At 43.4% G+C, this 27,315-nt stretch overlaps 1 protein-coding gene across 7 annotated transcripts in view; it reads right to left on the bottom strand.

Moving 5' to 3' along the window:
* Positions 1-27,315, bottom strand: part of Arhgap26 (Rho GTPase activating protein 26) — a 388,578-nt gene that overhangs the window by 157,083 nt on the left and 204,180 nt on the right. For all 7 annotated transcript variants that reach the window (XM_029471859.1, XM_029471862.1, XM_021150728.2 and 4 more), the window contains exon 12: positions 20,792-20,828. In XM_029471859.1, coding sequence (XP_029327719.1) covers positions 20,792-20,828 — 37 coding nt within the window. The remainder of the gene's footprint in view (positions 1-20,791; positions 20,829-27,315) is intronic.

The raw sequence follows: 27,315 nt of genomic DNA, 5'->3' as shown, positions 1-27,315 counted from the left end.
CGATGAAGTGCTCAGAAGCTACTGGGAAAGTTATGCGTCAGTCAGGGAACTATCTTCTTGTGCTTAAGAAACTTTCCAAAATATTTATGACTGTCACGCTGGAGTCTATGGAACCCTTCACTTTGTTTTTAGAGAAGTGTTTCAGAGTATCTTTTACAGGCATGGTGGTCAGAAGTCTGGGGAAAAGACCCTCTGTTGTGCATTGAATTCTGGGAGCTGTTGAGACAGACTCTGAACTTGGATGGTTTAAGAGCAGGCGTGTGAACACTGATTCCTTCCCAACACAGATGAACTTCGTCTGGGACAAAGACCACTTCCTCACCCCAGAAACATCAACAAAAGTGTGGGAAAATTGGAAAGAACTTGGCAACTGAGAGAGAATGTCCCGGTGCTTGGATGACCTACCAGGTCAGCTAGGAAGTAAGAGCAGTTCCTAGGCAAGTGGGACATGGAAGGGAAAACTGCAAAGGAACTTTCCAGATAGCTGAAAGGTAAATAAATTCTACCGATTTATATTAACTGTAATTTTTTTTAATGGCAAAGACCCCACTGAATATTCAGATTGGTTCTCTCTATGCTGGTACAAGTTCTCTAATTTGTTAAAAGTAAGCAAACACCCTTCATACTGATGTTAAACTAAAAAGCCTTACAGTTCACACACACACATACACACACACACACACACACACACACACACACACAAAATGTTCTATTTATCAGTGTATCTTAACTGTCAAATCTACACAGCATTTATATGCTGCAGAGCCAAACAGGAGTTCGGGATAACTCTGCTAAGCCTAGTTTATTAGACTTGTACATTGAGTTGATTACCTAGTTTTGTAAACAGATAAAATTATGTTAAGAAATGGAACCCACATCAAACAAGATTCCCGAAAACTCGTAAAATACAGTTTAGCACTGATGTTCGGAATCTGTAAACCAGAACTGAGACACTGCCACATCCTGAACTTTTCCATCTGTCCTTTGTCCTCTGTCTCTTTCCCTTATACACATGTATGTGCATGCATGCGCGTGCACATACACACACATACACATCAACACATGCACATGCAGTTTGACTTCTACTCTCATCAACTTGAATTTCCTACTGACATGACTGAGTTACTAATAATTAACAACTGCATATTATTTAACTTGGCCTAAGTGTCACTGATCTGACAGGGACTCCGCTGTATATATAAGCAGAACATTAGTTCCGACTTTGGCCCAACAGGGTTCATAATCTTAGTAATTAAGATCTAGTCTGCAAAGTGAATTCCCACTAAAAGGTCTGGAACACTATCACCATGGAGCAGAGTTTGCAAATGACTGAGAAAGTAGCCTGCCAGATGGATGCGGCTGTCCTTAATCCCCTTGAGCAGGTGATTCAGCCCATTCACTGAGCCAAGGCTCAGAAAAGGTCAGGGATTTATTTGCAATTTCTGTATCCTTATAATCTCCAGAAATAATCTCTCATTAAATATCTACTAGGTTTGTATTATTCCCTTAATTTGACTTGCAATGAGCTGATGTAGGAGCTGTGGCTCGCAGGCTCTGCATTCTGTGATGCGGTTAAAGCTTGGCTTCTCATCCTCCCACAACCTCCAGTTCCCTGCGCCCAGGTTTACATCAGCAGCCCACGCTGATTCCTTATAATTAGTGCTGGCAGAGTGCACACAGATGACACAAGCTGACCTCCCAAGTTAGAAAGGTGCTACCATCTATCCTTCCATCGCAACCTCTGAAGCCTTGTTGTCTATCTCTCCTTTTCAGAGAAAAGAAAGGGCCAGAATCACAGAACTCTATTCTGCAGATGTACTGAAAGAATATGGGAAAACAGAAGGGTTGGGTACATGCTGGGCCAACTTGGTGCATCTTAGGGCAAACCCAGATCAGTACCTAACAGTGGTGTGGGTTTGGGTTACTATGCCAAGATGAACTCCAGGAAGAGAAGGTAGGTGACTCAGAATTGTTCTACCTCCGTGCAATTATAAAAACAACACCAGATAAGGCACAATCAATTCTCTTTCTTGCCTAAAAGGTCCAGACAGAAAGGTAGGGTTTTACCATAACTAACACTGTTATACTGTGAATAAAAACAAACAAACAAAACAAAGCCAAAACCCACTGATGGAAGCTTCTGGTACCTCACCTGAGATAACTTCCTCTCATCTTTTAAAAAACTGTGGGGCTGGAGAGATGGCTCAGCTGTTAAGAGCACTGACTGCTTTTCCAGAGATCCAATTCCCAGCAACCACATGGTGGTTCACAACCATGGATGATGGAATCTGATGCCCTCTTCTGGCATGCAGTGGTAAAAACAAACAGAGCACTCACATACATAAAATAAATCTTTAAAAAACTTTAAGAAAAAATAAACAAATAAAAACCTGTGAAGGTGCTGGTGGTGGAGGTGGTGGTAGTGTGTGAAAGTATCTGATTGTATGTGACAGCTCGAAGAAAACCATGAGCCTCTCTCCCCCTTTGCACTTTTTATATGCATCCAAACTATCACCAACTAATCCCAGCACTTGGGAGGCAGAGGGCAGGCGGATTTCTGAGTTCGAGGCCAGCCTGGTCTACAGAGTGAGTTCCAGGACAGCCAGGGCTACACAGAGAAACCCGATCTCAGAGAAAAAACAAAACAAAACAAAACAGAAACAACAAAACAAAACCACCACTTCATAAATAAGAGAGCTTGCCAAGGAGTATAAGATACCCAAGCTGACCTGATTAGAGGGAGAACAAAGTCTCCTTCAGCTCCTGTCTCCCCTGAAGGAACCCTGAGGAGCATGTGCAAGGCACTGTTGCCCTTCCTCCTGGTAAAGTTCTCAACTTTGCGTAGTTGCATCTTTGCATATATTCTAACATCTGATACAACTAACAGAATGAACTCTGGGAAAGAACAAATTCAAAGAAAGCCTTTACCTATTAGAAGACCATACCAGCACATACCATACCAGGGGTGGCTGAGACAAGAGGAAATGAAGACCAAGATTTCTTAGTTCAAATACAAGAGGCAGCCCCTTGAGGCTGCTATATAGATTAACAGAGTGCTCTCTACTCTGGAGGAAGTTTTCCAATTCTGCCTTCTTAGGGGCAGAAATAAAACTTGACTACTGATTTACTGTGCCTGTGTCATGATGTTAATTCTACTTTGGAAGCCAAAGAATGGAAACTACTGCTGTGTTGGATCCAGAGAGAGCATCCAGGAGGAGGTAGCATCTCTTCTCTTCCATAGCAATCTTAGTTCTGTTATCTGTGTGTCAGGGTACTTCCAGTGACTTCTGAGCTGGTCTCTTCATATTTCTTCTCACTTCCGCCTATCTTTCCACTACTACCTTGTTGTCCCTATTTGTAAAAACAAAAACAATTCCACTAAAATCAGGGACAAGACTGCCCACTCTCTCCCAATCTATTCAATATCGTACTTGAAGTTCTAGCCAGAGCAATAAGACATCTAAAGGAGATCATGGGAATAGAAAATGGAAAGGAAGAAGTCAAAGTATCACTATTTGCAGATGACATGCTAGTATACTTAAGTGACCCAAAATAAATTCTACCAGAGAACTCCTACAGCTGATAAGCATGTTGAGCTAAGTGGCTGGATACAAAATTAACTCAAGGAAATCAGTAGTTCTCTTTTATACAAATGATAAACAGGATGAGAAAGAAATTGGGGAAACAAGACCCTTTACAATAGCCACGAATAATATAAAATATCTTGGCTTAACTCTAACCAAGCAAGTGAAAGACCTGTATGTCAAGAACTTCAAGTCTCTGAAGAAAGAAATTGAGGAAGACATCAGAGATGGAAAGATCTCCCATGCTCATGGACCAGTAGGATTAACATAAATCAATCTACAGAGTCAATGCAATACCACCAAAATTCTAACACAACTCTTTACAGACCTTGAAAGAACAATTCTCAATTTCATATGGAAAAACAAAAAACCCAGGATAGCAAAAACAATCCTGAACAATACAAGAACTTCCAGAGGTATCACCATCCCTGATCTCAGCTGTACTACACAGCAATAGTAATGAAAACTGTATGGCATTGGTACAGAGTCAGACAGGTTGACCAATGGAATAGAAGTGAAGACCCTGAAATAAACCCACACACCTATGGACAGGTGGTTTTTGAAGAAGGAAAATATGATATAATGGAAAAAAGAAAGCATCTTCAACAAATGGTGCTGGTCTAACTAGATGACTGTAGGTAGAAGAATGCAAATAGACCCATATCTATCACCCTGCATAAAACTTAACCAAGTGGATCAAAGGCATCAACATAAAACTGGATATAGTAAATCAAATAAAACAGAAAGTGGGTATAGGAAACAACTTCCTAAACAGAACACTAATGGCTCAGGCTCTAAGTTCAACAACTAATAAATGGGACCTCATGAAACTGAAAAGCTTCTGTAAGGCAAAGAACATTGTCAATAGGACAAAATGGCAGCCTACAGATTGGAAAAGGATCTTTACCAACCTTACATCCAACAGAGAGAGAGTTAATATTCAGTGTGTGTGTGTGTGTGTGTGTGTGTAAATAAACTCAGGGCTGGAGAGATGGCTCAGTGGTTAAGAGCACCAACTTTTTCCAGAGGTCCTGAGTTTAATTCCCAGCAACCACATGGTGGCTCACAACCATCAGTAAATGGGATTTGAAGCCTTTTACTAGTATGTCTGAAGGCAGCTCCAGTATACTTATAGAAATAAAATAAATAAGTTTTTTAAAAAAACTCAAGAAATTAGACACCAACAATCCAAACAACCCAATTTTAAAAAAATAAGATACAGAGCTAAACAGAGAATTCTCAACAGAGGAATCTCAAATGGCCAAGAAGCACTTTAAAGCAATGATCAAAGTCCATACTCAACTGGGAAATGCAAATCAAAATGACCCTGAGGTTCCATCTTACACCCATCAGAATAGCCTGGCTAAGATTAAATTCAAGGGACAACACACCCTGGTGAAGAAGTGGATCAAGGGAAATCTCCACCATTGCTAGTGGGAGTGCAAACTGGTACAACCACTTTGGAAATCAAGTTGGCAGTTTATCAGAAAACTGGAAAAAGTTCTACCTCGAGACCCAGCTATACCACTCCTGGGCATATACCCAAAAGATGCCCCACTATACCAAAGGAACACTTGCTCAAAATATTTATAGCAGCTTTATTCGAAACTGAAAACAACCTAGATATTCCTCAATTGAATAATAGTAAAGAAAATGTGGTACATCTACACAATGGAATACTACTATTCAACGTTAAAAAAACAAAAACATGAATTTTGCAGGCAAATGGATGGACCTTGAAGATATCATCTTGAGTGAAGCCAGATCCAAAAGGACATGCATTGTATGCACTCACTAATAAGCAGACATTAGCCATAAAGTACAGGCTATCCATGCTCTAATCCACAGACCCAAAGAAGCTAAAGAAGAAGGAAGGCCCAAGCATGGATGCTTGAATGCAACTTAGAAGAGGGAATAAAATAGTCACAGGAGGCAGATGGAGGGAGGGAACTGGGCAGGAGAGGGAATGGGGAGGAAAATGGGGAGGTGTTGAGAATCAGGTGTGAGGAGAGATAAGAGAGAGGGCCAGAGGGCCAGGAGAATGCATGGAAATCTGCAGCTCAAAGGGATCTGGGGATATGGAACCTGAGGAGGCCATTTCCTATAGCCAGGCTGAAACCCCAGTGGAGAGATAGGGACAATAACCCACCCATAAAACCTTCAACCCAAAATTTATCCTGTCTATAAGAAATGTAGGGGCAAAGATGGATCTGAGACTGATGGAATGGCCAAGCAATAACCAGCCCAGCTAGAGACCTATTCCATGGCAAAGCACCAATCCCTGACACTATTAATGATACTCTGTTATTACTTGTAGACAGAGCCTAGTGTAACTGTCCTCTGAGAGGCTCCACTCAGCAAACTAAAATAGATGCAGAGACCCACAGCTGAACACTGGCCAGAGCTCGGGGACTCTTATGGAAGACCAATTCCTGGCCCTACACCCACCCCCTACCGCCATCCGTATATACATAGCAGATGTGCAGCTCCATTGTTACATGTGTCCCCCAACAACTGGAACAGGGGCTGTCCCTAAAGCTGTTGCCTGTCTATAGTATCCATTCCCCTAGCTAGGCTGCTTCATTTGGCCTCATTGGGAGAGGATGAGCCTAGCTCTGCAGAGACTTGGGTACAGGGATCTTCAGGGGGCCCTCCGCCCTCTCAGAAGGGGGGGAAGTAATGGGAAGAGGGATTGTGGGGAGGTAGGGACTGGAAGGGGCAACAGTGATAGGGATGTAGAGTGAATTTAAAAAAAAAAAAAACTAGAACAACAACAACAAAATTCAAGTTGCTTCCCTACTTACACTCCATCAACCGCACACTCCATCAACCTAGCTTTCTCTTTCCTACCTTGGCTTGCCCAATTGATTAAAAAAAAAAAATGATATTCATTCCTTCTCTAAAAGGAAGCACATGATCTCTTACACTATATTTATCGGTATTGAGCCAACCCACCCACTGCGTTTGATGCCACAAACTTTACCCCGACAACTCAACTCCCTATATAGGTCTGGCCCTGTGAGACAGACCCATTTGGTTTAAGCTTTTCAACAACAACAACAACAACAAAAGAGTGCCTGGCCTATTTCTTACTTCAAGGAACTGCGTTCACTCTTATTCTTATGTTTCCAAGATATTGAAACTATCAGCTTATTTAGTCAACCTGCAGTGTCAACATTGTCCAGGAGGTAACCCATATCCTGAACATGAACCAAGGGAGCCTTGGGGCCCAGCTCTAGCTTGCTCAGACCGGGCCTCCTCAGATGCCACTCCCCCTAGCTCTCAGCACCTCACCACACTGGCTTCCTTTGAACATCTACTTAACCACATTCTCCAACCTTTGCATAAGCAATGAGTCGTACCTTACCCACTTGGCCTGTTTAATACAGAACTCTCCTTAAGTATAAATTTCTCAAAAAGTCTCTTTAGTCTTCTCTCCTAGCTTAATACCCCATGCGTCTTATCAACCTCTTTCAGAACAGGCAGTATGAGCTGTCAAGTTTATGTTTATTTGTATGACTCGGTGAAAAATAATGACAAGTACCAAATTAAAATAAGCAATCATGAAGACAATGTGTCATAAATATCTCTCCTTACTCATTTTCATTCACTCTGCTGTTATCTCTTTCTCTTCTCCTAGCAGTGTCAATTCCAGGAGTCAAGAGAAGCAGGGTACGTACACTTGTAACACAAATCCTGAGCCCTCTCCTATACGCTGTGCTTTGGTAAGTGGGAGAACCCGTTGGAAAGCAGCCAGCACCTTAAACTATCACGGCCAGAGACAAAAAAAATTGATCGCCAGCATCTGCACTACTACCTTCCCTGCAGGGTATGAAGGACCTAACGACTCTGGGTCTTAATATGTAAAATGAGCTTCTGCCGATGTGGTATATGGAATGATTCCAAGAAGTTCACATATATTTCTTCGATCTATGTTCCTACGTATTGAGTATTAGGAATCTGTTTGACACAAAATGTGCTGCATGATATATTTATACCTTAAGTAAACGTTTAAAAGAAGTTTATTTAAAGAAAAACAATAATGATGAAGATGATAGGTGTGTACGTAAACATAGGCAGCAAAGGTGAGACACAAGGAACACATCTGAGCTCATGTCTCACGGCGCCCCAAGCTTATGCTGCATTCAAGCTAGCTAAAAGGACGAGCCACCCGTATCCAACCCAGCTCCTTCTTCGTAGACTTACAGCTAATACCAGGACCCGAGACTGATGAGACTTTTTCCTGGACTGCTGCAATCATCTCTGACATGTTTCTCCTTTTATCCCCAAGGTCTATTCTTTATCGACCTCCAGGGCCATCCTTTTAAATGACTGCAGCACAGACAACCCACCTTATCTCATCACAATACTCTAGGAGTTTCTCCAATGCTAAGACCACAATCTTACCTTGTGAGTGCATGAATCTAACTCTAGCGTACCTGGCTGCTCTCCTCCGGGCCTACTCCCATCTATCCCTGTGGTCCTTTTGAACATCTCTAGAGCTCCATTCATTCCCCTCCTTAGAGGGGTTGTGTGTGGCTGGCCCTTTGGTTGACAGTACTCACCTGTCAACTTCTCACATGCATCCTGCCCTCTCTCACTTCTTAGGAGGCTCTGATCATCTGACCCAAGTGCCTTTGCCTGATTTTCCTCATCCTTCATATTTCTTCATGGGATTTGCCTCTACCACAAAGTATACCCTGGTCTACTTGTTTATAGTTTGTTGTCAATCTCTCTAGAGTATATAGCCTCCATATTATCCAATGTATACAAATATCAACACTTTGTGGTAGTCTATTTGATGTGCACACTTTGTAGTTTTTTATACAACAGTTAAAATGTTTCAATTAAAGTTTTTTAAATGGCGCCAGCTTTACAAGGGTGGAGGATCAATCAGCCCACTTGTGCCTTTATTTTCATAAATGTTTCCTGAATGAGGAAACAAATAAACTTATAGTTTTCCAGTCAAAAGACCAAGAACCAATAGATAAAATGTTCTCAGCACTCCAAAGACTCTTTAGGAGAGTGTAGCTGACTTAACACACAGGAATCTGTGCATATGAGGAAGTCAGGGAGCACCCACAGGGCGTCTCCATCATGGCCTGGCCTCTAGGCAACACCTGACAATCCAAATGCCCCTTCCCTGCCTGACAGACACACAGCCACTACCCTGCTTTCCACAGTTTCTGGGGACAAACAGAAAAACTGAGATGGAAGAGAGATACAGTCATGGAAGGAACATAAATAGAAGAGAAATCACTGCTTGCCTGTAATAAACCTCTCAGCTCTCTGCCTAAATCAAGGAGGCCCAAGGACAGCTGTCAAAAGAGGCTCATCTCAACAGGAGTCAGGAGGCCCACATGGCACCATGTCAGCTGCTGCAGAGCACAGCTAACTAAGGGCTGCACATCTGCCATGGAAAAGAGTGTTTCTCAGACAGAGACACTGAAAAAACAGGTCTCAGCCAATGCCCCAGCATCACCTGCATCATTATCTCCTGCTATCAGACTAGGCATCCTGAGCGTATCTTAGTCCACTGGCCTCTAATCCTTTTATTTAGGCCTCAAGTGCTTTGTGCTGACTTCTGATCCAACAAAAAAATCATGAAGACAGAGTATTTCAAACTTTCAGATCCAAATGCCTCTGCCTACCAAAACCCTTTCTCCTGCCATTTATTTTTCAAACCTACCTGCTAGCTCCAGATGCCCCAGGTACAATCCGCCCCCCCTTTGTCAAAATATATTGTGAGAAAGCAAAGGTGAAGAAGGAGATGATATTCAGACTCAAAACACACTTTGATGGACAGACTTCATCTACCTACCTTCAGACACTCTAGGGAACTTGAGAGGCAGTATCTTAGGATACTAAGGATGCTACTGATAATAGAGCAAGCAGTGATGATTAATGACAGCGTCCAGCACCAGCCACCACTGAGCAAAAGGTATCTGTCACAATTTTATTCAATTTACCTGGAAAGTCAAGATGTATGTAGTGAAGCCAGTCTCTCATATAAATAACTGAGGCCTGGAGTTTCCCAAGGTCAGACATTATAGCAATGGCATTGGGTTTGCAATCTATGTAGACTGTCAGAATTAAAACTCCTATATGTGACTCTACCCTACCCCAAATGAAACCTTATAGCCTCTGCCAACCCTTACACACACACACACCATAAACACACACACACACAACACACACAACACAACACACACACAACACACACACAACACAACACACACACCACAAAACACACACATACACACACACACAGAGTCAGAAGTACAATCTGCAATCTTTGTTCAGTTTACTGAGTGACCATACTTGAAGAAATTATTTGAGTTTGAACCTAGATAGAAGCCTCAGGCATCTGTAAATGAAGTCAATGATACCACTTCCCTTATAATAATTATCAAGTGACATAGTGCGTGTCAAACACTTAGCACAATGTGTGTAGTGTGAACTCAATAGGTATTAAGTATAATCATTAGAAGCCTGGACTTGGTGACAGTATGGACAATCTTTCAACCTCTGTTTTAGCTACCACTTGATAGGGGTTAGAGAGGTATCCAGAGTCCTGCATCATACTGCCTTAAGCCCAGCCTGGGCTGTCAGGAGGTAGCTTTACCAGTCTGTTAGTACAGATTCCACAGCACGAGGGAAAGGCAAACATTAGGCCACGGCAAAATTACATGCTGGCTGCCTCTGTCAGTCTGAAGCTAAGAATGGATTTCTGAAATGTCTCCCAGGATAAGCAAAAAGACTTCTGACTGCCTGGGCAAGTTCAAGGAGCTCTATTGCTAATGCTGTCCTTGGAAGATGGTCTCATCACACACAACAGCTGGGAACTGAAAGTATCTGAGGACCATTCCCCCCTCTCGCCAGACTCTGCCTGTAGCTAAGGCATGTGGTTGAGACATCACTGCTTCACTAAATGTAACTGTAGCTCAGTGCAGCCACAGCAACCATGTCGCAGGCAGGATTCCTAGCAAAAGGCAAAGTGTAGAAAAAAAAAAAGTGCCTGCACAGCCTCTCTTCTGACTCTAACTGAGCCTCAGAAGACAAAAGGGATTGCCACAGAAACCTGCATGGACCAGCAGGGAGAAGAAAGGCCAAGAGGGCACAGGGGAGCAGGCAGAATGGAGAAGAAGCTGCTGTGGGCTATCCCTGGCAGACAGGATGGAAAGCTGGAGGGGAAGGTACACTCAGCTGATGGCCTCGTGGACCAGTGCACAGGAGGCCAGGCGTTGCGCCCATTAATGCTTCCACTCTGCCCAGGTTTAAAAGGGGAAATGTTCTATTTATAAAGCTCCCCAACAGGGGAGACCTGGCAGCTTTTGGATGGCTCTGATCCCAAAGGGATCCTTGTGACCAATGGCTGCCTCTTCCTGCCTCTCTACTGTGGGTGTTCTAACAGCAAAGGGCCAAAGGTGGCTGGAAGCAAGGGGGACAGGGAATCCCTTTTTCCTGCCCTTTACTGCTTTCATGAGAATGTGGACCTTTGATCATGAAGGCTGACAGCTTTAGAACCTTCTTAAAAATAGTAGCCATGCTAACCCACTGAGGTTTCCACGGTGATCTTCAAGGCTGAATCTCTTTTCTGTCTGGCAGATGAAGGGAAACCAATGCAGAGATGAAGAGAATTGAGGATCAGAGGGACAGAACTAGGTAAACACAGAGAGGTGGAAATACATCCCTGCCCATCTCCTCTCCTGATCTTCAGTCTTGGCTCATAAATCCAGACAAGCCTTAAGAAAGCACCACTGTGAGCCTGGATTTGAGTGACAACCTTAAGAATGAGAATGTAAACAACAGAGACAACAGGGAGTGGCTCCATTTGTTCCAGAATCTCTGTGGGATGCCACGGTACCACTGTAAAGACCCAACCCTGAGTCTTTAGAGCCATCAAAGCCTGTGGCCCTGGCTCACCCAGAACTGAGCACAGGTATTTGAGGAAAGACTGATTCTAATGGCTCTAATATGGAGATTCATGTGGCATGTGGCGTGTCCACACAGCGGGTTAGAGTGGTGGTTCTCAACCTTCCCGATGCTGTGACACTTTGGTACAGTTCCTCACATTGTGGTGAACATTGCTGCTTCATAACTATAATTTTGCCACTGTTATGAATCACAATGTAATTATCTGTATATGGTCTCTGGCAACCCCTGTGAAAGAGTTGTGTGTCATGACCCACAGGTTGAGAACCACTGGGTCAGATGCTAAAAGACTGCTGATAGAATTGCTCTAGGTTGCTTCTAGTCTCCCAAGTCTGGCTGCATATGACTGCATAAAGAAACAAAGCAAAGATTCCATGCATGTCAAGAGCAGAAGCAAAGGACCCTGGCCATTGGCTTTCCTACTTCTCGACTATATCTCTTGAATTCTGTTGGCTCAGTTAAAATCTAGATGCACTGAACTCCGTTTCTGTAAGTGATGGCCATTCGCATTCACTTACCATCATCCCCCTCTGCCAAACCCCATGCCATTCTAAACAGACTGTTTATTTAAAAGTTCCCTGTGTGTTAAGTGATGAGCAAACAAACTATACTCCATGGCTAAAAGTCACCACTGCCTGATCTGCTAATAAAGCTTTACTGGCCAGGACTCCTCCACTCAGCCCCGTAGCATCAGTGGCTGCTTTCACACTAGTGCCATAGAGGAAATCAACAATTCCACAAACTAAAAATATTTTCCCCTCTGCCCCTTTACTGAAAAGCAAGATCTCTGTGGTAAATGATGGCATTTACAAAATCAACAAATTTATTGTGTTTGTGCCTCTCACTCATACCACACTAAGTACATATCAGAGACAGCTACTTAGAACGCTCCTGAGGTACTAATGTTGAGACACACAGCTACCAGAATTAAATGAGCTGCCCTCAGAGGGCTTCGAGATGGAGAAAATGGTTACCTCCCTCTTTCTCCTCATTGTTCCCTGCAAGAGCAGATCTGTCAGTCCAATGGCTTTTCTCAACTCTGGACTTGTCCTTGTTCTGTGTGGTTTGTTGCTCTTTTGGTTTTGTAGCAAGGTCTCACTATGTTACCCAGGCTAGCCTGGAACTCTCCATCCTCTTATTTCAACCTTGAAGTACATGTACCACCATCCCCAGAAAAAGAGTTTCCTTGTCAGTGAGAAGCACATTTGGCCAGGTGATGGGAAGAACTAAACCCGGGAGTGATTAGGCATTAACATTTCAGATACTGTGCTCAACTTTAATTCTCACATTGAGTTTGTAAGACAGGAATGTTGATATCTCCATTCCTATAGGAAAGATAATCAAAGTATAGAGGGCCCGGCCATCTCTCTCCAAGAGTCAAGGGCCAACATGCTAATCTATATCAGCTCCACAGCACCCTATATGAAAGCACTAATCAACACCACCAAGTTTACCCTAAACAAAGCATTCCAGGGTACTGAAGAGGTGATCCAGCAGTTAACAGCACTGGCTGCTCTTCCAGAGGACTTTGGTTCAATTCCCAGCACCTACACTGTGGTCCACAACTGTCTGTAACTCTAGTCTCAGGGTATCTGATGCCCTCTTCTAACCAACATGGGTAATAGGCACACATGTGATATACAGAGAGATGTGCAGCCAAAACACCCATACACATAAAAGAGAGAGGAGAGAGAGAGGTATAGGCCTCAAAATATCCACCAACTGGAAAGGACCATTAGAGCAATTAGGATAGAATCCTATTATGGAATATTAAATAAACACCACAAATTTTATCAAGATGTAACTTTTATGGCACAGATAATTCTTGGACATTCTTAAAAACAAAATGGGAATAAGTTTATTCACCATAATGCCAATTAAGCTAAAATCCATAGCAATACTGGAAAATACTTATAAGACATCATTTTAAAAATTCAATAATGAAATAGCTGTGGGCTTACAAATTAGTTTTACTGTTTTTGAAACATTGGTTTGCTGTAGTTCCTTAATATTCTACTGCAACTTCATATTATTTAATAACCAAACAGAATATATATTTTTAAACTGCTTCAGAGTTCAGTTTGGAGATTCCGTGTCTACATCCTACAAACGAGACCACACCTCTAGCTCCATACAGGGCATTCACCGGCTAATCATTGCTCTCCTCCCCTCCTCCCACTGTGAATAACAACCTAAGAGAGCACAGTGGGTTCCTCAGCATATGCTGTTCTGCTGATTGCAGGGACAGCCTTGCACATGCTATATGAACGAGCCCTCTACAAATGAGCCACAGCCCTGCCTGGAAGTTTGCATTTTCTAAATCTGTTTGGGCTAGATGAAATCCCATCTGAGGCTCATTTTTCATATCAGTTTGGGGCATTTTACACAAAGGGTATACTTGTTGATGACATGCATATTATATATGCCTCCTAACCTCCAACAAAACTGGGCCATCTGTCTATTGCTCTTGGTGCTCCCAGCCCTGCTGCACATCTGCACATCATAACTGCTTCAATGTAGAGCTATCTATTCCAGCTGAAGGTGTTCTCCCTCTTGTGCTCACAGTTGTCAGTAGCATCTGCCCTTATGTACTCAGATGGCGATTTACTAGATGAGGACCTTCAGGAAGCCTGAACTCCTAAGGTTCCATCCAGTAATTAGTCCAAATAGGAATGAAAGAGAAGTGCTAACCAAGAGTGGGAGGCAGAGTGAACTGCTGCCATGATATTCTGAAAAGCCAGGTGCTCAGCATTTGGCTGTGCTCTGACGATGTTCATGAGAAGGCAAGCCTGCAGCCATAAGGACTCGTGATATTAAATAAACCTAGTTAGCCTATTGATTTGGGTAGTCTCACATAGAGGGAGGTGGAACTATGACTAACCAGATTAAGAAACTGGGCCCTCTCTACCCCAATCCATCGGCTTTCAGCCTTTAAATTTGGAGAAGCAGAGGGGACCTGCAGTTCTGTTTTTGGGTTGTTTTTTTTTTAAGCTAACCTTTGAAAAGGTGAACAGGTAGTAACATTTATTACTTAAAACTTACATCCTGAAAGTCTTAGAGTCTCTCACTTCTGACCTGAGCTAATTTCAATTCTCTGAATTTTTGGAGAACAAATCTCACAACGGTAGCCAAAGTTCAGATGTGTAGAACAAGACTAACGAAGCATCAAAGTGGCAGAGAAGCCAGCAGAGTGGCAAGGAGAACAGACCTGGCCTAGTGCAGAGCCCTCCCTGCCTCTTGTAAGAGTGGATTGGGGATCTGGAGACTGGATGGTGGTACTAGGGGTGGTTGCCCTGTCAGTGAGAAGCTCAGGGAGCAGGAAAGAGCAGGAAATCAAGATCTTCTTCACCAGCCATAATTCCACTCTCCCCTTTTCCTTTTCTGTGCAGTCAGAATTGACCTTCTGGAGAGCTCCGAGCTTCTAACATTCTGTGAACAACCAAAGGAAAATTCTCTGTTCTTGGGACTACTGATTACACGATGAGCAGCTAAAGAAGAAGGTTGTCTTCTGTCTTTAATATTTCAGGAAGACTTCAACCAAGAACACACAAGACCTCTAGGCAGAAAACTCAAACCAAAATAAAAGGATGTTTGCCTGAATAAACAGAAAGACATTCACAGTTCTTGGAGCAGAGGATGGGATTACAGATAAAACTGTTGGTTTTCCTCAAAATCGATCTATTTAATTAACATAATCCTAAATGCAGATGAAGGTTTCACGTTTGAGGAACTTACTAAATCTATTCTCAAAGAATAAATGTCTACAAGTAGCAATGTCAACCCTAAAATGGCATTAATAGGAGGGAGGGAAGGATGGATGGAAGGACAGAAGGATGGAAGAGGGACGGAAGAGGGAAGAGAGTGGAAAGTAAAGACTCAGGTGCATGGTCAGCCCTTGGGTTAAAAGGGCCTTCTTCAAATAAGATTTGAAAACTAGGAACCAGAAAAGAAATCAGAGACAAAATTTAAAAGATGCAATGACTATATAAGGAATACAGCTCTGTAACGTGCACAAGGCCCTAGGTTCAATCCCAGCACCAAAGAACGACAGCACAAATAACATCAATAGGTAACAAGACGGGAAAGTGTACTTCAAATATCTAATTGCAGGCTGGATACTCATTTCAGTGGCTTGCCTAGCATGTGCAAGGCTCTGGTTCAATCCCTATCACCACAAAAATAAGATAAAATGTCTACAATTAAGAAAGATTAATATCTAAATAGAAATAACTTTGCAAGTACATGGGGAAAAGCTGCCAAGCTGTCACCGAAAAATGGACAAAGGACATGAGCGTAGACATTAAGAGACCAGGATGCCCAGAGGACTGACAGGCAATGTGAGCAGACGCTCAAAACTCTACTTACTAGAGAAAGGTATGTGTTAGCACGGAAAGATATTAGGCCGGTAAGGAATCACAGGGCTGAGGAACTGAGTTAGCAGGAATGGGAAAATGTGCACGTAAGGCTACTGGAACTGTAGACAGACCACTATGGAGAGCAACCTGAGGACAGACCAAACTAAGCCTAGCATGGACTAGAGAGTTTAACCCCAGGACAGCATCATACAAGGTCACATCATAGAGATGTGCTGTGGTGATGAGAACTTCAGAGTGGAATACAGCTGAGGAGGCGAGAGCACATCTCTTCAAAGCCAGATGATCCGCCTTCGGTCTGGGTGGCAGACCACAAGGAATGATGTGGATGGCTCCCAACGCATGCTGAGGGGGACAAAGACAGATCAGAGCAAGACACAGGGCTGTTTTTTATCATTTAAGGGCGGGGCTAGATAGAAGATGCATTTTTACAAGAAATGTGCTTTAAAAGTACAAACTAGATTAGTGGCCTAAAGGGTAAACTAAAGTACAAATGGAGGGGAAAGAGAAGAGTACAAATTAATACAGAAAATGGAAAATTCACTATGATAATGTGCACGGAAGGAAGATGCAGGCTTTCAACCTATGACGTAAACAGAACATACAGAAGAGAAAACAAAAAGAGATGTGCCTGTATTGTCTGTAGCCATCTTCTCTTTAGCAAGTGAGCAATGTGAAAATAAAGCGGCCAACAGATGTCATTATGAATCGGTATAATGCCCTCAGGCACTGTATGCCCCGAGAGAAAACTTCACATCAATGTAACAAATTCTGACAAGTAAATAAAAGAATTCCCCTCAGAACACCGCTGGCTCTATAACAAGAGGTTTGCATTCAAACTCCCACCAAAACATTTGAGGAAACAAAACACTTACATGGTTTTTATTTGCATACTGACATTTGGAATTTGGTCAGAAAAGCAATAGTCAATCCTCAAATCCCTATCAGACTGACTTCTTCCCTTGAAAAGAGCTTAAACTGGGGCATTAAAAAACGGTAGAAAGACCAAGATCCTAACAATAGTGAGTGCTATGTGTGGCAGATGAGCCCAGTAAAGATGAACAGAGACAATAGTGTCAAGGTGAGGGTTGGAGCCAAGTGGGAGAGAATCTGCCCTGCATGCCCAAGGCCCTGGGTTCAATTCCTAAATAGGAGACAGGAAAAGAATGATACAGCAGAGGATACTAATACCAAGAAAGGAAGGCAACACCAACCCAGCCCACTAGTCCCTCGCCAGCCGGGAGGCACTGAAGACTAAAACAAAATGAAGCAGCCTTGAAAAGGTGGTTGCTACTTTTCACAACCTCTCCTTCTTCCTACACAAACTGCGCTCCATGACTGACACAGGCAAATCCCCTCAGTCTGTGAGTAACAGGAGGCAGAAGCAGAGCCTGCAGTTTTCATTGAGGACTCTGCACTACCCTTTGTTCAAGCAAAGTCGAATAAATTTGTCTTGTCTTCAAGAATACAACCACTGGGGTTGGGTAAAAATTTGACTAACTTGTATCCTAGGAGCTTATGAGCCTCAATTTCTTCATCTACAAATCAAGCCAAAGGTCCCCAACAAACTTAGTCTAAGAAACCTTTAGTGCCTGACGCACACATATCAAGTGGTTACTTAACAGCTATCGCTGTAAACTACTTTAACAGTAGACAATGTAGCTTACATGGAAGCACACTAGGATCTGAACATTCCCAGTAAGCCACTTGCCACCCTGATTTAGTATTTGATGATCAACGTAGCTTAAGACACTTTCCTATCAAACACCTAGATCAATCCCATGACTTCTCCCTTTATTTGTTCCACTGCCCTTATTTTGAAAATTCAATGATGTGCTGCAGGCATCAAACATTAAGGTCTTCCTTGTTCAACATTTTCTTTCTCCTTTTCACATACTGGTGTGTGTGTGGTATGTTTGCGTGTGTGCTCATTTGCATGTGTGTGTGTGTGTGGGGGGGGGTACATAAGAAGCCCAAGGTTGTGGCTGGCAATGTTCCTGGTTCGTTCCTTTGAGGACGGATCTATTAATCAAATCCAGAGCTTTCCAACTAACCTAGTTTCACTAGCCAGATTGCTCAGAGATCCTTTGCTTCTGCCTTCAAGGGCTGGGATAACACACGGCTGCTATGCCCACTGACATGTCTGTGGGCTCCACAGATCTGAACCCTGGTCCTCTTCCTTTGTACAAGTGCCTTGACTGCTGAGCCATTGCCACAGTCCTCCTGCCTCAGTTTCTCCCTCTGTTGCTTGATAAAATACTCCGAAATAAAAATAACTTAAGAAACTAAATTTAGTGCTGAATATCTCAGAGGTTAGGAGTGCTGGCTGCTCTTCCAGAGGTCCTGAGTTCAATTCCCAGCAACCACATCGTAGTTTATAACCATCCATAATGAAATCTGACACCCTTTTCTGGCTCTCAGGCATGCACGCAGGCCGAACCATGTATACATAATAAAACATAAACACATCTCTAAAAAACAAAGTTTATTTGGCACATAATTTTGGGTTATAGTTTAACACTGTGGGAAAGTCAAGGTACCATAATCTTGAAGTAGCTAGTCACATCACATTCACAGTCAAGGGCAGAGAGCTGGGAATGAAAGAATTCATGGTACTCTGACCCTTCTCTTCTTTTCATCCATTCCAGGGCCTAGCGCACAAAACAGTGCTGCCACGTTCAGAGGGGATCTCCCCAATTTCAATTAACTAACCCAAATAATTCATTAATTAATTCATCCAATTAAACTCTCTCATAGGCATACCCACAGGCTATCCAAACCTACATATTTCTTTACAGAGGCTCCCTCCCTAGCTGATTCTACAGACTCTGACCATGGAAAGACACCACTTGCATCCTTCATCTTGTTAAAGGCTGCGTACTACTCTGACATTTACTCCATTTAATAGATTCCCTAACTGCTCTCTTGCATTTTAAATATACAGTTTGTATTTTAGAAATGATCACTGAGTCAAAGGCTAGCCACTTCCGGAAAACTTCCAAACATACTCATAAAACAGTTGTGGACCAGCAGGACCTATTAGCATACCTATCAATAAAATCATTTCAACTAGAATGTTTTCCACCTCTTGACACTTACACAAAGAAGCAGGCTCATGAAGTCACCAGGTGCCGGTTAGCATGCAGCAGAGAACTCTGTATGCACTCACCCACTGCTCCTGGGGTCTCTAGGGGTCTTTACTAAGAAGCACTATGACCTGCCTGAGGCCAGGCGTGGGAAGATGTGCTTTCAGCCTGCTGGGTATCCATCCAGGCCTCCTATCCCAGTGGCCTCCCTAATTTCCCCTGAGAAGCCTTCCAGCTCCCATTTCATACAATATGCTAGACACCATCCATCATAGTGTATGGTTTTTCCTTGGGGAGACACACACTATACTCACTGGCTGGTATCTTTCCTGGGAATCTCACTCTTCACTTTGTATCCTACCGACAGCATCCAGAAGGCCCCTTATTGTTGGCTCCTGCATCTCCAGAGCTGGTCTGTCTGCCAGCCTGTGTCTTCATTTGCTCCACCACCAAGGTCACTACAGCCTTCTATTGCTTCTTTGCTGTTAAACCTCTGAGTTCTGCTCCCTACCCCTTAGCCAAAGTTAACCCCAGACACTTTAAACCATCTACTTAAATTGGGGTCGGGGGAGAGCTACTTCTTTGTTTCCTTGAACATTTACTTAAAATGTTTTCCTTACTCCATTTTTGAAGAGAAAACAAAACAAACCTGGTTTTTCCTCTCATAACGAAGAGTACAATCTTGTCAGTTTTGGTCATTACAAATCACTTAATATTTTATCTGGATCTTCTGGCAATGGCTGATATAGCCAGGTTGGTACAATGCTTATTTTTCATCCATGAGGTACTGGGTTCAAGCCCCAGCACTGCATAAACTGGGTTTCCCAGTTACACTTGTTATCTCAGCACTCAGTAGGGAGGCAGAAGGGTCAGAAGTTCATCTCTGGCTGGGTATTTGAGGCCAGCCTTGGCTAAAGATTCTTTGTTTAATTTTTGTTGTTATTTTAAACTTTTGGCAAAGTATTTCAGAAAGAAACATCTGTTTCATAATGGCTAATGGCTTTCACAAAAGAAGAGGAAGAGGAGGAAGAAAAAGATCAGCTGCAGCAGCAACAACATCAGTGAAAGGCTCACACTTCTGTCTACTGAGAGAGATGGGCTGCTCTGCTCCAAATCTCCTGACACTACCACAGTTCAGGGCAGGGCTTTTCTAGAGCAAAGCTGAGGGAGTCAGTTTCCTCTGTACCCCTGGGGCACCCAAGAAGGAATTTGCTTCTTGTCTTATGCACTAAGGAGAAAATCAGGTTGCTGGGCTTGCCCAGCAGGTGTCTCCTCTAATCCTCTTGCCTTTGCAGTCACAGGTGCCCTCCAGGGTGCTGCAGAGGGAAGCTGGCCTGAGGCAGGAAAGTGCTGTGTTCTAAGAGGCTGCTGCTCACCTCCATCAAAGAACAGTATCTCCTCCCCTCACTGCTCTCTCCTCTCAAAGAGCCACATAGGAAACAGAATAAGTAAGCAGTCCACCTTGGCTACTGCCCTTGCAGGGATGGCAGACTGTGCCAGCGGCTTTGGCTCTCCTCTCCGTTGCTGGTTATTAAGCCATTTATAAGTGGTGACTGCAGCTACCATCTTAATAAGACCTGGGACCACCACGTGAGATAATGCTTATAAGAGCACCACAGAAAGCATGAAGGGTTGTTTAAATCCAAGAGGTCACTACACTCTTAATCTTGCTCTGGAATAACCCTCTAAAATGTGGCTAACCCAAAATGCCCATGGCACCTCCTGGTGGCTCAGCCTTGATGTGGCACTTCTCCAGGCCTCCCCTCCCACCCCCAACTCTGACTGCAGACTATTACCCATGGGTCATACTTACTCCCTTCGCTCTGGCTGTCTCTGTTGGAGTTGTACACCTGAAAAATAAAAATAGAAATTTACTCTATGTGCATTTTATACTGGTCTACAGACTCACTGCAGAAAACCCAAAGATGGAAGGCGATTTCTGCCCCCTCGCCCCAGTAAACCCCCCCCCCTCAAGAAATGACTTACTTCCCAGCATGCACTTAGCTGTTCTCAAATAAGCATGGATCCGAACCACCTGTGGAACACTAGAGTGTGTGGGTGGTGTGGTGGTAGTGGGTTATCTCATCTTTTTTTAAATGGTAAATAAACTGATTTGTGCATATAAATCAGAAGAAGAGAATTCAAAGTGAGTTATAGATCATTAAGCATTAACTGCACACAAGACAATGTCCTCAGCATTTCACAGAAATGATCTCCATCTACACCACTGCATGCTTGGCAAGAGCACTTGCCACCACTGTTGTACAGCTGGAAAATGCAAGGGGATTTGAGGTTTCACAGCTGGTTAATGGCAAAGGGACATTATAAACTGTTGAGTCCTGACCCTGGGGGTGACACCAGTCCCTTTTATTCTGTATGTAGATTAGAATTTTGTAGAGAGAAGCTATCACATTTACAACACAGCTTCTTAAACTGTTGATAGAAATCATCTTAAGAGACACTGGTCCAATGGTAAGAAGGGAAATTTCTCACTATAGAGGAGACAGTGGCTACTGCAAAAGGCAGCTAGCTGCTCTATTAAGGTCAAGATAGAAAACTGTAAACAGTAAAAAGTGCCAAGAGGTACTTAAATATCAGGAGAGAAAACAAGTTATTACAAAATTTAAAAAATGTAACTTTTTTTGCAAAAAAAAAAAAAGTCTAATTAGCAGAACCAATATTCTTTGCCTATGCTGCAAAGGGAGGCTGGCATTCCGCCTCTTTGGGATACAGTGTCAGGGCTTTATCACTTGTCAAATGCAAAAATTATTCTGTAAATATCACATGTGGCCTAGGGTCCACACAAAAGCAAAGGGTGGGCTGGGTTGGGCTGTTGACCACGTCTATTCCTGAAGTGCTGTTGCTATGATAAGAAGTAGGGTGAAGCCTCTACTTCTGAAAACAATCCCAGGGTCAGATCCGCCCGTGTAGGTATGGAAAGGCCTGGGAGGAAGCTGGCATCATAACTTAAATATCTACTTATCTATTCAACCGTCCCTCGGAATGCTGAAGGTCACTCTCAGCTGAGAAATATTTAATCCCTAAAAGAACTAAGCCAAGCATTTCTGAAAACTATGCACGGAACCCCCAAAGGTGAGTTTTCTACTAAGAAATGCAGAAGAATGGCTAGTCAAGGGTGGGGCAATGGGCTCAAGTAGGCCATAGCTGGCCTTACCTTCTCTGGGTCTTCATGGCTCTGTCTAGGAATTGTCCGAGAATATCAAACCCCAAATCCAAGAGACCATCCTGCTTTATTATATATCAGATATATTATTATATTTATCCTCTATAGAAGACTGACAGCCACTTAAAGATCAGAGGACAAGCATAAGAGTCTGAGAAACAAGGCATCACAAGAATGGCTTTGGCCTGGACTTCCCCACCAGTCACCTCATTTGGCTGGATCCTATTAGTTCATCTCAGAGATGGGGGTGATAACAGTTGCTTGGCATACGCCTCCCCTGCCTGCCGTGAACATTCAGTGAGATTATGTCAAGAGGAATAGCCTGCAACAGCTCAAGACAAATGAGGGTGCTGTGGCCCGTGTTTCTGCCAAAAAGAATGGCTCAACCTTCACAGACTTTGCAAAAGACAAAACCCTACAAAGTCTCCGTGAAGGCCTCCACAGAGGCTGTGCTGATTCCCAACTGAACCAAAGTTGCAGGTGGCTCTCCGAGCAGCATCCATCACTGGGATAAATGAAGTGTCTGGACTTGATTGGTGTTTGCTAATGGATGTCCATGGCACTCCACAAAGGTGACAGAGGGGCTTGGAGAACAGCAGGGACTCTAGGTAGCCAAATGCCATGGCTTCCTTTGGCTTCGATGAGATGAGTTTTTATTCAAATGGTTATCAAATAAGGGATACTGGTTTTGAAATTTTTCTAGACCTCTGCAATTCTTTTGCTTGTGTTAACAAATGCAACAGCCGGGCAGTGATTTAGGTGCCACAGATAAAGACGGGCAGCCTCTAGGAGCTCATGTGGAACTTTGCTACCAGTGAAGAAAACATATTTACAAATATGATTCCTTCAAATATTGACAAGTACAATGGAGGTCTGCAAAGGAGGCAGTGTGGGTCTGGTATGGGGTAATGCTCCCCTGGAGATAAATTATCCCCATGAGTTTAAATGATAAAAGAGGAAGGGCTAGGTACTCATGTCCAACAAGTGCCATCTTACTGAGGCACTTGTCAGTGTAGCTGACAACCACCGCATGTCATACAACCACAAGGACTAAGGACAAGACTGGAAGGTACAGCCAGGTCCCACCAGGGCCTTGCTCAGGGATTGGTTGGCAGCGACCCATCACAACTACACTCAATAACCTCGGAAAGCCAAGTAAGGACAACACGGGAGGAGACAGCCTTTTGGCCAATTTATTTGTTTTTCCTTCCAGCCCACCTTGATCACTGCATTTCTCCAATTCAATCTGAACAGTCTATCCAAGAGAAACTTGTTCACATTGTAAAGGCAAAATCCAAAAAAAGCTTTCGGCTCTCCTTAATTAAGAGGCAAAACCATGCCAAGTTACTTTCCTTCCAGGTTTCCTGAGTCTCAGGAGACCCCTGCCTAGAACACCCAAGCATGCTGAGTTGGAGAGGTGTGATCAATGAGCCAAAGACACCAGAAGTATGTGCTACCCCTATCCTCCAAGGCTGTGCCATTAATCTCTGTCTCGTCTGGGTAAATGAGCCAAAGACAATGGCTTTTGAAATAAGGCTAATGACCAATTCTATCAGGACTATGTGTTCACATGATGCATGCAGCAAGGTAGTCCAGGGCAGGCAGCAACTTCACAATAGATAATGGCTTCGGAACAGCACTAGAGAATGGACTTTTACAAAGTCCCCATCCAATTCTTGAAAGGCCAAATGGATTAGGTTTAGTGCCACTATCATTGTGCATGTATGGAACCTGACGGCAATGAAGACGACAACGACGACAATAATAAAGTGATATCAAGGGCAGCCAGAACAAGTGAGTCATAAGAACAATAATTTACTGTTGAGTCAGAGAGAAGATGAAACTGGGAATGCTCTTGAGATCCAGCCTGAAAAAACCACCGCCCGTGCATGCATCCCACTGGTGGCTAACGTGGAAGTGACACTGCATGAACCCTCAGAACCAGAGAACTCCCATCTGTGATAATCACCATGCTGGCAAGGCAGGACTTTCACAGACACAGGGCCCTGCAGGTGCCCGAGTCCTTACCCAGAAACTACAATGGGGGAACAATTTAATAAATCACAGGATGCAGAAAACCTTCATCTGCTTTCTCTGCGACCAATGTGATTTGGCAATAGATTTTCTAAACTGCTGGACCAATTCAATCTACATGTCCCCAGAGAATTTTTATAAAATGCACACAGTCATTTGGATTCTCAGAATTTTTCTGTGGGTAACCTTTTGGTACCATTATCTTATCTAAGCCATATTGAGAAAGCACAGACAGGTACTTCTTTTAAAATATATAAATGAAGGCATGTGTAAAATAGTAATTTGATGAACCAATCTGACTTTGGCTGCATAGCTGCATTAGCACTTGGCCACACACTTCAGAACAAACTCTATACAAATGAAGGCATGAGAGAAGTAGGCTCATAGGCAAACTTATTTAAAACTATTGTTTTGACCAAACGAGGTCAACTAGCCTGGCCCCCTGGGGGCTATCAGAGACTGAGAAGGCAACTGAAGAGCACGCATGGGCTGGACCGAGGATTCCAGCACATATATGGCAGATGTGCAGCTTAGTCTCCATGTGGGTACATCAACAACAGGAGCAGAGGCTGTTTCTAAAGCTGTTTCCTGTCTGTAAAAGCCATTCCCCAAATGGGCTACCTTGTCTGGCCTCAGTGGGAGAGGATGCACCTAATGCTGCAGAGAGTTGATGTACTAGGGTAGGGGGATATCCAGGAGAAGGGGAGGGGGATGAAGGGAGGCAGTCTGTGAGGGGAGACTGGAGGGGGGACAGCAATCAGGATGTTAAATGAATAAATAATGGAAAAGCAGTTAAAATATGTATTTTATTATGGAAAAACCCTATTGTTTCTACATGAACTAAACTATTTTACCTAAACTCAGCCCCAAACTCTGATTCCTTGAGGTCTTTTCCAAGTAACTTAAGATATGTGAGCTCACCCCACCTGAATGTCTGTCCTCTGGTATTCCATTGTGGGGACATAACATAAACAAGGTATGAGTTAACATCTTTGAACAGTGCTCAGGAGGGTTCTGTATCACTGGACATCGTGTGTGGCTGAGACATGCTCCTTCTGTGCTATGCTAGAACTGTTGACCCTTCTGCTTCATGTCCTGAATACTATGGTTACAGGTATGCACTCCCACATACATCTGCCCTTGCTTGAACTTGCACTTTGGGGTATTGGCCCCCCAGTGTTAACAAGGTCACAGTAATCTGTCGTAGTTCAAACTGTAGATTTACCATTTGCACACACATCACTATATATTCCTAGGCCTCAGTCTTCTAAAACAACCAGATAATGGTTCAGCCATTAAAAGCACATGCTAATCTTGAAGAGGGCCTATGTTCAATTCCAATTCAGCCAGCCACAATATCTACGCTCGGTCCAGCTTGGCAAATAGCCTAGAGATTAATCAAGGGGTGGGGGGGGGGGTAATCAGTAGTTAGAATGATAGCAGAGTAACCATTATGTAAGCACACACTTTCCACCTATTTAAACATAACAGTCATTTTACAAACTTCCAGTTAGTACAAGTATGGCAGTAAATAATGAAAACCATAACCAACCTGAGGCCATCTAGGATACCAAGGGAAATCCTTCCTAAAAATGATGAGCACACAAAGAAAGCTGGCCAGCAACGGCAAGAGGAAGCTATGGAAGAATTCTCAGCAGAGCGAGCAACTGGACACAGACCATTTTAGAGACTTGTAATGTCACCCTTGAGAAGTGACCAGTCAGACTCCACGCATTTGTGGGCCGCCACCCATGAAATCCCATAGAGACAGGAATTGTTTGAGCTAGGGAGACCTCTCTGTACAGGGGTGGCCACGTGGAGAGATGTGTAAGGAGTAGCCGTGACTGAAGCAGGGGTAGATAAAAACCTGTTTGAGCAACTTAGAATAAAGTAGGATGACTCGCTACTAGAAAAGACAGAACTTAGAAATGGGAAGTACTCGTGCCCCACTCCCATCACAAATATGCCTCTCAGTGCTTCAGGCTGAGTGACAGGCAAGCTCAAGAAGCAGAAAGAACTGGCTCTTGCTTCTCTTCCATTCCTCAGTGGGCAAGCTACCCTTGACATCTCCACTCCAGAGCTATAGCTTGCTGTCTCAGGGAGGCTCTCTCAAAGGAGAGCCAATAAAAACATATTTGACAGTACTTTGCAAGAATCTGACCCTGAACAAACATCAAATCCCAGCTCTTGCCCAGCAGAAGTACACATAAATAGGGTTCAGTAGCTAGCATGTAGCAGGCTACTTAAAGAGCACTGATTAGGAAGGTAGGTTTTAAGTGCACGGAGTCAAAAAAAAATGATTTGTCCCCCTAATCCCTGTGTTAGAGCTGATAAGGACAGAGTTTTATCTAGACCTAAAAAGTAAGCCAGGTCTACCATTTCCTGGGGACTGTGTCTCATTCTTCTGGAAAATTCTCTAGGAATCTTTACTTGACAGGGGAATGTAAATATATATAGAACTCCATACTTATAACAAGAAAATAAAAAACAGGCTTTGCTTGTTTGGCTTAACTCAAAATTATCAAACTCCCTTCCAAAACTAATTACTCTCTATGGCTCATTGCTTCATACTCACTCTGCATCCTGCAGGTGACAAAGGCAGCAGAGGGCTGTGGAGTCCAGAGTGTTACTAGGGAGCTCTAGGATGAGGGCTGAGAAAGGGGCTGTCTGCAGGACAGGGTTAAGTTCCCTTTCCAATGCAATCATAAGCAACTCGGGACTCAGGCAGTCTCATGAAAGGAGCGCAGCAAAAGGTAGACCAGATGACTGGACTCCTACAGCCATGGAAAGTCTGTCAATAATCCCTGAAGCCTTTTTATATACACCAACACAACACCATGTGATGCATAAAGCTTGCTGCTTGCTGTTTAAGCTTGGTTTCCTATGAATTCAAGCACTACCAGCTAGTTTGTACCTTCAAACACAAGACCCTTCTCTCTTTGAATTAATTATTCCTCAGCTACATTAGAGGAAAAACTAAGAGCACCTGCAGCTCCCACCACTGCTCAGTATCCGCACTCCTCCTTTGCTTGGCTTCATCTTTGCATCCCAAGAGAAACCATAGCCCCAAGTCCGTATGTTTCATCTGGGGCAGACCTGAATTGCATCTTCAGGTCCAT

This window comes from Mus caroli, chromosome 18 (genome assembly GCF_900094665.2).
Source record: "Mus caroli chromosome 18, CAROLI_EIJ_v1.1, whole genome shotgun sequence".
Lineage (NCBI taxonomy): Eukaryota > Metazoa > Chordata > Mammalia > Rodentia > Muridae > Mus > Mus caroli.
This window is presented reverse-complemented; position numbering and strand designations above follow the sequence as displayed.